Genomic DNA, 12,726 nt, shown 5'->3' with positions numbered 1-12,726 from the left:
ACCAAAAATGAGTCTACAAGTTGTAATGATAATTTAATCCCAATTGTAGAAAAAACCTAACCAGTGGCTTCAAAGAAATATCTCTTTAAAAGGAAGGGTATTACTTAATAAAGCTGAAGGTTTATCTAGATTGACATATGCAGCTTTAGCTTTACATTTGTAAAATACAATTTGTAAAATGATAGATCATCTGTTATTTAACTTTGTTTGGAGGTATTGTACCCATTATATTAGGAAAACAGTTGCGATGAACACGTATGAAAATGGAGACTAAATTTTCTAGATTTCAATACTCTTAATAACACTGATGAAACAATTCTTAAAATGTGCCTCGTCGATTTGGAATTATATCCCTAATTTTGTTTTTTCACAATTGGGTGGCCTAAATTTTCTTTCTTTTTGTAATTTTAAGGTGTTTTTTAGAGAGCTGCAACAATATTTTTAAATGCTTTCAGCATCAGAAAATACTACGGCAAGGAAAACACTAACTTGTTTTGTCCTATTCAGAATTCCCCTGTAAAATGTATCACTTTGCATTGTATTTTTCTGTTTGTTTACTTATTCATATATATAATATTCTCTTTATTCAGAAGTTAATTTGATTTTTTTGTCCCCTGTCAGTTCTCGGTGCACCATTTATTTCTGGTTTATTTTACTGTTATTGTGATATTTTGTAACGTGTTATTTGATTAAGTAGTTAATTAAAAAAATAATAATAATAATCGCTAGAGGATTCGTGCTGCTTCCGGCCGCCAGAGCGCGCTGCGCGTTCCGCTGTCAGAGCCGCACATCAACTTCCGGGTCACGGCCATCGCGGTCAGTGTCGCTCAAAGTACTTTTTTGTATTCTACAGTGTTTGGTGTCGCTCAGCATCAAAACTGCGGCGTTTTTAACGGAGTGCACGGCGTCTCGTGCGTCCCGAGCGTCAGGAGATCTACAGAGGCTGTATGTGAGGCGCGATGAGCAGCAGCCAGCCTCTGCGCCGGAGCTCCGTGTCGGAGGTCGATCATGTGCAGCTGCTGGCGGAGCAGCTCGGCTCGCTGCTGGCGGGACTACAGTGCAGTGACGTCACCTTCCTGGTGGAGAACAAGCGCTTTCCCGCGCACCGTGTCATTCTGGCGGCAAGATGCCACTACTTCAGGTAACGGTAGACGCTCACGGACACTGTCGTGATTTCCGCTGAGCTCCCCTCACAGTGTCGAGCGATGATCTGTGCTGAGACCCGCGCGAGATCATCCTGACCCTCTTTAGTTAATAAACACTGTGACGTGTGTCTGTGGGCGGTGCTTTTTAACAATGAGCGGGGAAAATCCGATTTTACCTGAATATTTAAGGTCACTCACTGTCCGTGACAGCGATTGTTATTTGAAAATGTTAACTTTAACCGACAAGTGCACACTCACTGAATGGATGGACGATCTGACTGGAGTACTTCCGGTTGAGTGATTCAATTTTGACACCTGAGAGAAACCTAACGTGTATAATAATAAAGAGAAACTCACCTAATCGAGTCATGAAGATGTATATTTCAATGTTAGCAGGAAGCCATTATTACAACAACATGAGAGTGAACTGGGCCAGAGACAACAAGTTAAACATTTAATGTGATGTACAGGTGCTGGTCATATAATTAGAATATCATCAAAAGGTTGATTTCACTAATTCCATTCAAAAAGTGAAACTTGTTTATTTTATTCGTTCATTACACACAGACTAATATATTTCAAATGTTTATTTCTTTTAATTTTGATGATTATAACTAGGGATGCACGATCATGATTTTTCATGGCCGATACCGATTTCTGATTTGTTTTTGTTTTTTATCTTTAAGCAACAAACAAGTAAGAAGGAAAGTGTTCATAAACCAGATCTTTATTTGGTATTTAATAGGCCAAGCTGGCTTTTGTCCATTGAAAATAATAACCATAACCATCTGAAATTAACGGCAGTAACTGCACAGTAAGTAGCCTACATTCAATACAAACATAGATGCTACAGACATCAGCATTTAGCTTTTGTTTCTGAATTGGGTTGAAACTACAGAGAACTGGCCTTAAATGAAAAGATCAACTGTAACCATGTGAAATTAAAGGCAATAACTGCATAGTTCTACAGTCCCAACAACACAATCAACACACATTCAATAAGATGTTTCTTAATCAGCGTTCAGTATTTGTTTTGGTTTTTACATTTGGTTTTAAATAAAAAAAGGTCTTTACCAGTGAGACTAAAAAGAATGCTATATAAATAGATTATTCCAAATTGTTAAAATCATATAATGTTGGTGCGAATAAAACAGATGCAAAGTGTTTCATTCATCAAATAAAATAAAAAATCTATATTTTTTTACTGGAGCCAATGAAAAATAAATAACTATTGTCTCAAGTTAAAAAATATAGATTTGAATCATTACCCTAAAATGTTTTAATTGGATGAATGAAACACTTTTTTTCAGTGTGTTACAGCAGGTGAGTTTTAAATCAAATTAAGTCGATGTAATTTTAAGGTAAAATAAAAATAATAATCTTATACAAAACTGATGTTTTTGTATGCAAGTTTTACTTTACAAAAAAAAACCACATTTCAGTTTTGTCACAGTTTAGTCCGTTTGGTTTCTCATCCAACACGTGAGAAGTTGTGCTGAACATCTCTTCACGGTCTACTCGTGTTCAGGGCGCGGACCGCTGCAGTATACGGTATACAGCTTTAGTGCGCGCAGGAAAGGCTCTTATTTGTGCACCTGTACACCAACGGCTGATCGCTTCCTGCTATCTGTGCCTCAGACATGAAGCTCTGCACTTCCAGTGCTGATCGGCTGCACGTGTCCTGCGCACAGATTTCGAAATACTTCCACACAAATGATATAGTGAATGATTACAAAGTAGTCTGTGCACGCGGGAACACTTCCGGAAAAATCGGCCCAAAAAAAGACCAAAAACCGGCTGATTTCCGATCGCGTATTTTAAGCAAAAACCGTCCGGTTCCGATTTATGGCCGGTCAACCGGTGCATCCCTAATTATAACTGACAATCCCAAATTCAGTATCTCAGAAAATTAGGATATTGTGAAAAGGTTCAATATTGAAGACACCTGGTGCCACACTCTAATCAGCTTATTAACTCAAAACACCTGCAAAGCCTTTACATGGTCTCTCAGTCTAGTTCTGTAGTAGGGCTGTGCAAAAAAATCGAATGTGATTTTCATCAGTAAAGACGCTCCTGTGATTAGAAGTACATCTCCAGCACGTGCGTTCAGATCAGGGTTGCCAGGTTTTCACAACAAATAATGCCCAGTTGCTTCTCAAAACTAGTCCAAAACTAACCCAAGCGCATTTATTTCCAGGAGGTTCTCCGATAAAAAATTGCTCCTCGGGGTTAAAATATATGTTTTTTGGAAGGGTTGCCTTGGTAAAATTCGCAGTTTAGGCGCTAAGTATCACGTTATTGGTATTGCTTCGACCCGCGGACATGAAAAACAACCGCAGACTTGGCAACACTGGTTCAGGTGGAACGGCATTTACTACACAGAGCTGTAGTTCACTGACAAGCTACACAAAATCGCTTTCAAAATTGACAAAGAATCGCCTCCGAGGTGTGATGTGGTGTGATGTGATCACGTGATGTGATGAGGTGTGATGACCTGTGATGTGTAGGGATATGCCGGTATCAAATTTTCCTGTTGCGGTTAATTGATAATGCTTTTATCACGGTATACGGTATCATCACGCTATTGAAATTTTGTTTTTAAAAAGTGGTCATAATACAGTATAACAGGTTAAATAACTTTTTTTCTTATAACAAAAATAAATAAACATTTAAAACAATAAAGCAATACAGAAAAATATATAAAAGTTAAATGTTTTACACATTTAAGTGCAAAAGAACTATAAAGACCAATAGGTATCACTTTACAATAAGACCTTATTAGTTAACCTTAGTTAATGCATTAACAGTCAAGGCAAGGTTATTTATATAGCACATTTCGTACACAATGGTAATTCAAAAAGAAAGTTTAAAAAAAGTCATGAAGAAAAATAATCACAAAAATAAAACAAGCAATTTAATAACTTGAAAATGAAAATCATTTAAAAATTGACTTAAAATGAATTTAAGACAATTTAAGTTTAAAAATAGAAAATGATTTTACATAAAATACAGTGCAATACATGAAATATAGTGTAATCAGTTCAGACATCGCATAGTGCTCATTCAATAAATGCACAGCTAAACAATGAGCAATAGCTACATTTACTATAGAAGTTATTAATCTTTGTTAAAAAATACAAGTCTTAGTTCATTACAGCTCATTAAATAACACAGTTGCAACTTTCAATTTAAACAATGTGTTATTAAATATTGGAATACCTAAGATTAATGAATGTTCAGAATAATATTTTCATTGGCAGTTTATGTTAACTAATGAAGCCATAATGTAAAGTGTGAATGAACAATAAAAGATCAAACCACTTTCAATCAATATCTAGGGCATTTGTAGTCCAGATTTAAAAAAAAAAAAAAGAAAAATGAATGAGTAAACAATATATCGCGGAACAGAGAGGGCACTGACAACATGCTGACAGACAGGACATTAACATTACCAGCTTACTTTTAATATGAAACAAAGTCTCATTTGGTTATTTCACCTTTCAAATGTGGTCATTTTTTAAAGAAATGTAAACAATAAATACCGTTTTGTGGCTCTTGAATGTGTCGAACAGATCGCTGTAAGTTAGATCATCACTTAAAACTAACTGATCGTCTCTTGCTTCTAGTTAATTTATAGCATCAAAATCAAATAAACCACATAAATGAACATAACAAAGAATGTTGTTTAACTACAAAAAGATGTCTGTACACTCCGTTTTTCAAGTTCAAATCCTCCATGTTAATCTACTATGAGATCGCCTGTCAAACTCCCGCGAAGGCTTTTTGTGTGTGTGTGTGTGTGTGTGTGTGTGCGTTTTGCGTGTCTATGGCAACAACAGACTTTAAACGGGAATACAGAATCACTGTCGTAAAAGTACCGGTACACACATTTAAAATCAGCGCGCGTGTGTGTAAAACTGCCACTGGAGAAAAAAATAAATAAATAAAAAAAATCCCTACCGACCAATGACCTCAACTGACAACCAACCGGAACCAAACTTTTTTTTTTTTAGGCCTGAGGTGTGATGAGGTGTGGTGTGATGTGGTGTGGTGTGGTGTGATGACCTGTGATGTGATGACCTGTGATGTGATGAGCTGTGATGACCTGTGATGTGATGAGCTGTGATGACCTGCGATGTGATGAGGTGTGATGTGATGGTGTGATGTGATGTGATGAGGTGTGATGTGATGTGATGACCTGTGATGAGGTGTGGTGTGATGTGATGAGGTGTGGTGTGATGGTGTGATGTGATTTGATGTGATGAGGTGTGATGTGATGAGGTGTGATGTGATGTGATGAGGTATGATGTGATGGTGTGATGTGGTGTAGTGTGGTGTGATGAGGTGTGGTGTGATGTGATGTGATGAGGTGTGGTGTGATGTGATGTGGTGAGGTGTGATGACCTGTGATGTGATGACCTGTGATGTGATGAGCTGTGATGACCTGTGATGTGATGAGCTGTGATGACCTGCGATGTGATGAGGTGTGATGTGATGGTGTGATGTGATGTGATGAGGTGTGATGTGGTGTGATGTGATGACCTGTGATGTGGTGTGATGTGATGGTGTGATGTGATGAGGTGTGGTGTGATGTGATGAAGTGTGATGGTATGATGTGGTGTGGTGTGATGAGGTGTGGTGTGATGTGATGTGGTGAGGTGTGATGTGATGACCTGTGATGAGGTGTGGTGTGATGTGATGAGGTGTGATGTGATGGTGTGATGTGATGGTGTGGTGTGATGGTGTGATGTGATGTGATGAGGTGTGATGTGATGAGCTGTGATGTGATGACCTGTGATGTGATGTGATGAGGTGTGAGTGTGATGTGATGAGATGTGGTGTGATGAGCTGTGATGACCTTTGGTGTGATGTGATGAGGTGTGATGTGATGAGGAGTGATGTGAAAGTGAAAGTGAAAGTGAAGTGACATTCAGCCAAGTATGGTGACCCATACTCAGAATTTGTGCTCTGCATTTAACCCATCCAAAATGCACACACACAGAGCAGTGAACACACACACACACACTGTGAGCACACACCCGGAGCAGTGGGCAGCCATTTATGCTGCGGCGCCCGGGGAGCAGTTGGGGGTTCGATGCCTTGCTCAAGGGCACCTAAGTCGTGGTATTGAAGGTGGAGAGAGAACTGTACATGCACTCCCCCCACCCACAATTCCTGCCGGCCCGGGACTCGAACTCACAACCTTTCGATTGGGAGTCCGACTCTCTAACCATTAGGCCACGACTTCCCCATGTGATGAGGTGTGGTGTGATGAGGTGTGATGTGATGAGGTGTAGTGTTATGTGATGAGGAGTGATGTGATGAGGAGTGATGTGATGAGGTGTGATGTGATGAGGTGTGGTGTGGTGTGGTGTGATGGTGTTATGTGGTGTGATGGTGTTATGTGGTGTGATGAGGTGTGATGTGATGTGATATGATGAGGTGTGGTGTGATGAGGTGTTATGTGATGAGTGATGTGATGTGATGAGTGATGTGATGTGATGAGGTGTGATGTGATGTGATGTGTGATGTGATGAGGAGTGATGTGATATGATGAGGAGTGATGTGATGTCCTGTGATGTGATGAGCTTTGATGAGGTGTGATGTGATGTGATGAGGTGTGGTGTGGTGTGATGACCTGTGATGTGATGACCTGTGATGTGATGAGGTGTGATGTGATGAGGTGTGATGTGATGTGATGGTGTGATGTGATGTGATGAGGTGTGATGTGATGAGGTGTGATGTGATGTGATGACCTGTGATGAGGAGTGATGAGGTGTGGTGTGATGGTGTGATGTGATGTGATGAGGTGTGGTGTGATGTGATGTGATGAGGTGTGGTGTGATGAGGTGTGGTGTGATGGTGTGATGTGATGTGATGAGGTGTGGTGTGATGAGGTGTGATGAGGTGTGGTGTGATGGTGTGATGTGATGAGGTGTGGTGTGATGTGGTGTGATGAGGTGTGGTGTGATGTGATGAGGTGTGGTGTGATGTGATGAGGTGTGGTGTGATGAGGTGTGATGACCTGTGATGAGGTGTGATGAGGTGTGGTGTGATGTGATGGTGTGATGTGATGGTGTGATGTGATGAGGTGTGGTGTGATGGTGTGATGTGATGAGGTGTGGTGTGATGGTATGGTGTGGTGTGGTGCGATGAGGTGTGGTGTGATGTGACGAGGTGTGGTGTGGTGTGATGTGGTGAGGTGTGATGTGATGTGATGGTGTGGTGTGATGTGATGAGGTGTGATGTGATGAGGTATGATGTGATGTGATGTGATGAGGAGTGATGTGATGTGATGAGGAGTGATGTGATGTGATGAGGTGTTATGTTGTGTGATGAGGTGTGATGTGATGAGGTGTTATGTGATGTGATATGATGAGGAGTGATGTGGTGTGATGAGGTGTGATGTGGTGTGATGAGGTGTGGTGTGGTGTGATGAGGTGTGGTGTGGTGTGATGAGGTGTTATGTGATGTGATGAGGAGTGATGTGATGTGATGAGGTGTTATGTGGTGTGATGAGGTGTGATGTGATGAGGTGTTATGTGGTGTGATGAGGTGTGATGTGATGTGATATGATGAGGAGTGATGTGGTGTGATGAGGTGTGGTGTTATGTGATGAGGTGTTATGTGATGTGATGAGGAGTGATGTGATGTGATGAGGTGTTATGTGGTGTGATGAGGTGTGATGTGATGAGGTGTTATGTGGTGTGATGAGGTGTGATGTGATGTGATATGATGAGGAGTGATGTGGTGTGATGAGGTGTGGTGTTATGTGATGAGGTGTGATGTGATGTGATGAGGTGTTATGTGATGTGATGAGGAGTGATGTGATGTGATGAGGAGTGATGTGATGTGATGAGGTGTGGTGTTATGTGATGAGGTGTGATGTGGTGTGATGAGGTGTGGTGTGATGAGGTGTGATGTGATGTGATATGATGAGGAGTGATGTGGTGTGATGAGGTGTGGTGTTATGTGATGAGGTGTGATGTGGTGTGATGAGGTGTGGTGTGGTGTGATGAGGTGTTATGTGATGTGATGAGGAGTGATGTGATGTGATGAGGAGTGATGTGATGTGATGAGGTGTGGTGTTATGTGATGAGGTGTGATGTGGTGTGATGAGGTGTGGTGTGATGAGGTGTGATGTGATGTGATATGATGAGGAGTGATGTGGTGTGATGAGGTGTGGTGTTATGTGATGAGGTGTGGTGTGGTGTGATGAGGTGTTATGTGATGTGATGAGGAGTGATGTGATGTGATGAGGAGTGATGTGATGTGATGAGGTGTGGTGTGGTGTGATGAGGTGTTATGTGATGTGATGAGGAGTGATATGATGAGGAGTGATGTGATGTGATGAGGAGTGATGTGATGTGATGAGGAGTGATGTGATGTGATGAGGTGTTATGTGATGTGATGAGGAGTGATGTGATGTGATGAGGAGTGATGTGATGTGATGAGGTGTTATGTGATGTGATGAGGAGTGATATGATGAGGAGTGATGTGATGTGATGAGGAGTGATGTGATGTGATATGATGAGGTGTGGTGTGGTCTGATGAGGTGTTATGTGATGTGATGAGGAGTGATGTGATGTGATGAGGTGTTATGTGATGAGGTGTGATGTGGTGTGATGAGGTGTGATGTGATGTGATGTGATGAGGAGTGATGTGATGTGATGAGGAGTGATGTGATGTGATGAGGTGTGGTGTGGTGTGATGAGGTGTTATGTGATGTGATGAGGAGTGATATGATGAGGAGTGATGTGATGTGATGAGGAGTGATGTGATGTGATGAGGAGTGATGTGATGTGATGAGGTGTTATGTGATGTGATGAGGAGTGATATGATGAGGAGTGATGTGATGTGATGAGGAGTGATGTGATGTGATGAGGAGTGATGTGATGTGATATGATGAGGTGTGGTGTGGTGTGATGAGGTGTTATGTGATGTGATGAGGAGTGATGTGATGTGATGAGGTGTTATGTGATGTGATATGATGAGGAGTGATGTGGTGTGATGAGGTGTGGTGTTATGTGATGAGGTGTGGTGTGGTGTGATGAGGTGTTATGTGATGTGATGAGGAGTGATATGATGAGGTGTGATGTGATGAGGTGTGATGTGATGTGATGTGAGGTGTGATGTGATGTGATGAGGTGTGTGTGATTTCCTCAGGGCTCTTCTGTACGGAGGAATGAAGGAGTCTCAGCCGCAGGTCGAGGTGTGTCTGGAGGACACTCGCGCTGAAGCCTTTGGGATGCTGCTGCAGTATCTGTACACGGGCCGGGTCAGTCTCAGTGCCGCACGAGAGGAGGTTCTGCTGGACTTCCTGGGCCTGGCCAACCGCTACGGCCTGCAGCTGCTAGAGGACTCCACGTCTGAGTTCCTGCGCACCGTGCTGAGCTCACAGAACGTGTGTGTGGTGATGAACATGGCCACCCTGTACTCGCTGAGCGCCCTCGCCGCCGCCTGCTGCTGCTTCATGGATCGGCACGCGCCGGACGTCCTGCTGTCAGACGGCTTCACAACGCTGTCGAAGGTACCGCTCTGCGCTTCTGCAGCTGTAGGAAAGAGATGATGAGCATCTACACAAACCCTAACCCAGATCACGCCCTGCTTCATCCTGAAGGGGTTTAATGAGTAATAACATCCGGCTGAATGTACATTATCCCACTTAATACATGGATACTTCCCATGCAAGTAAATAATAGGACATTATTGATTTGAGCTGAAATATTTGATTAGCTCATGGTTTTAACAAAGCCATCCAGGACACGGGACAGAGCTTCTAGTTTGGGGTGCAGGTGTTCACTCGGATGAAGGGTGTTCTAAATCTGGTCAAATCTTACACAGCACTATTTGTATTACACAAAAGTACCTTTTTTGTAAAATCATAATTGGTGCACTTTTCATTCGTTCTTAGCAAACCAAACAACACAACAACTAACAGAGTGTTCAGCGAGTAAAAATACATGTGCTAAACTTGTAATCACACACACAGGCGAATATAGTCTAAAAATGATGGCTAACGATAGACATCTAATCACGTGGAGTAAGATTTAGTTGTATATACAAGAGTTTAATGGTGTGTTTTCCTGCAGGAAGCTCTGCTGACGGTCGTCCGGCGGGACTCTTTTGCGGCCAGCGAGCGGGAGATCTTCCAGGCTTTGGCACGCTGGTGTCAGCAGAACGGTGATGAGACGGCCACACAGGAAGTGATGTCAGTGGTGCGTCTGCCGCTCATGATGCTGACCGAGATGCTGAACGTGGTGCGTCCATCTGGTCTGGTCAGTCCTGATGATCTTCTGGACGCCATCAAGACGCGCTCGGAAAAACGAGACATGGACCTGAACTACCGGGGCATGCTGGGTAAGTCATTGCTCCTCAGACAGCCAGAGCCCTGATCGTGTCTTTCAGTTCATCTCTGATCATGAGGGACGGGTGAAAAAACCCTCCCCAATGTTTTGAATTTGGCCTGGAATTCCCAGATAAACCACTCGGTGTCAGTCCTATATACAGCACCTTTAACATTACTCAGGGCTTTATATTATAATTACACTTAGGGTGCTTTCACACTTGATTCACTTGCCTGGTCCGAACCCGAGTTCGGGTGCTCCCCCCTCCCCCTGCTCCCGCTGGACTGTGTTCATATTACAATATTTGAGTCCGAACCGCGGTTCACCTGCGTCATCAAGCCAGCAGCTGTTTACCCCGTTGCTTGGCAAATGCATAACATTACTCTCTGCACTTTTATGTATTACGTTTTTGAACTGTTCGTTTTGTTTATAAAGCTTCGGTACATAACGGCACTTGCGTCTTTCTTACGAATGTACTGAAAATGCTCTAAAGAACGTTGAAGGCGAACATAAATGAGATGTACAGCTCTCTGCTTGCAGCACGTCAGTCACGCTCATCAGGAAAGTGAGTGAAACACACACACAAACACACATTTTCATCAAATAAATTGTCATTAAAAGTGGTTCACTTCCGCGTTTTGGTACGATTGCGTTCACATAAGCAGCGAACCGTACCAGAGTTCCCATGAAGCGTACCCCAGACCACCGTTTTTAAGCGGACTCTGGTACGGTTCGCGGGTGCGCATCCGAGTACGGAAGACAGCGTTCACATCATCCAAATGAACCGAACTGATCAATCGAACCCGGGTGCGCACCAAAAGTGCTAGTGTGAAAGCACCCTAAGAAGGATGCCTTAAAATGTAACCATATTTTCATAGTTTCTTTTACAGCTGTGTTTTTGCAATCTTTCAGTCTTCAGTCGAGAACTGAATCATCAGTGGATCAGGCTGGCTGATGTTTGCAGTGATTGTCTGTTTCCTGCAGAGGTTCTGATCTAAAGCGGGATCTAAATCTACTCTGAATCCTAGAGTTTACAGATTGAAATACTGATGAATCATGTAGTGCTCAGAGATGACACGTTTTTGCCAGATGATTCTTTAAATCACACTGAGAATGATGGGTTTTGTGTGTGTGTGTGTTTGTTTGTCTGTCTGTCTGTGTGTGTGTGTGTGTGTGTGTGTGTGTGTGTGTGTGTGTGTAGTTCCTGAGGAGAATGTCGCTACTATGGAGCACGGTGCTCAGGTGGTCAAAGGCGAGCTGAAGTCGGCGTTACTCGACGGAGACACGCAGAACTATGATCTGGACCATGGCTTCTCCAGACACCCCATAGAGGAGGACAGCTGCTCCGGGATCCAGGTCAAACTGGGCCAGGCCTTCATCATCAACCACATCCGCATCCTGCTGTGGGACCGGGACAGCCGGTGAGCCGCCGCACTTTTATTATATGTTTCAAGTTAGAAAACGTTTTGTCAAAACTTATTACCTTTACTTATTATTATACTATAGTTGTTTAAATTGTGGCTTACGGTCATTTTAGGGTGTTACCGTACACATAGATGTTTCTCCAAAACAACAGTGCTACTTTAACAACATGCAGTTCTGTTCTGATATCAGAATTCGTCCGCTGTGGAGGATTCCAGGCTGTTGCTGAAGGGGTGTAGATGAAGCGTGACTGAGCTACTGATGTAACTGAGTGTGAGTTGTTCCTCTCCTGCAGCTCGTACTCGTACTACATCGAGGTGTCTGTGGATGAGCTGGACTGGGTTCGAGTGGTGGATCACTCCAGGTTCCTGTGCCGCTCCTGGCAGAAGCTCTACTTCTCTCCTCGGGTCTGCAGGTAAAGCTCTGTGGAGCTCTCCTAATGATCAGGGGAAAGCCACGCGATACTTGCTGAATGTTTCGTGTTCTTGTTTAATTCATCTGTGGGCAGAGCTGGAGAGTCTACAGTATTACTGCGCCACCTAGAGGAGAAATAAAACATCACAGACTCCGCATGCAGTTTACTGTCGTGATGCATTAGTCATTACAGTAAATCAGAGTAGATCTTGCTGCAAGATAGCATAATAATTGTATATTAATTTGCACCTTGTTAATGTAAGAATGCTGACCATAAAGCCAGAGCTGATATTCTATCCTGTGAGTCCAGTGTGTGTGAATCTCCTGAATGAGTGTCTGCTGGCATCACAAGTGTGTGGAAGCAGATGGATCTGTGCTGTTCTTCATCTCTCAGGTAC

General features: G+C 42.8%; 1 protein-coding gene across 2 annotated transcripts in view; it reads left to right on the top strand.

Annotated features, from left to right (window-relative positions):
- The first annotated feature begins 777 nt into the window (after nt 1–777).
- LOC132092825 (BTB/POZ domain-containing protein 9-like) overlaps nt 778–12,726 on the top strand; it is a 27,230-nt gene continuing 15,281 nt past the window's right edge. The window contains exons 1-6 of one of the 2 annotated variants that reach the window (XM_059499258.1): nt 778–1,141; nt 9,312–9,675; nt 10,238–10,505; nt 11,694–11,913; nt 12,210–12,329; nt 12,723–12,726. The exon at nt 12,723–12,726 is cut by the window's right edge and continues 106 nt beyond it. In XM_059499258.1, the coding sequence (XP_059355241.1) occupies nt 960–1,141; nt 9,312–9,675; nt 10,238–10,505; nt 11,694–11,913; nt 12,210–12,329; nt 12,723–12,726 (1,158 nt within the window). In that variant the 5' untranslated portion in view covers nt 778–959. The remainder of the gene's footprint in view (nt 1,142–9,311; nt 9,676–10,237; nt 10,506–11,693; nt 11,914–12,209; nt 12,330–12,722) is intronic. The other variant, XM_059499257.1, reaches the window with a different exon arrangement.

This window comes from Carassius carassius, chromosome 18 (genome assembly GCF_963082965.1).
Source record: "Carassius carassius chromosome 18, fCarCar2.1, whole genome shotgun sequence".
In the NCBI taxonomy this organism is placed as follows: Eukaryota; Metazoa; Chordata; class Actinopteri; order Cypriniformes; family Cyprinidae; genus Carassius; species Carassius carassius.
Note: the sequence above shows the minus strand (reverse complement) of the source record. Positions and strands in the feature narration are given on the sequence as shown.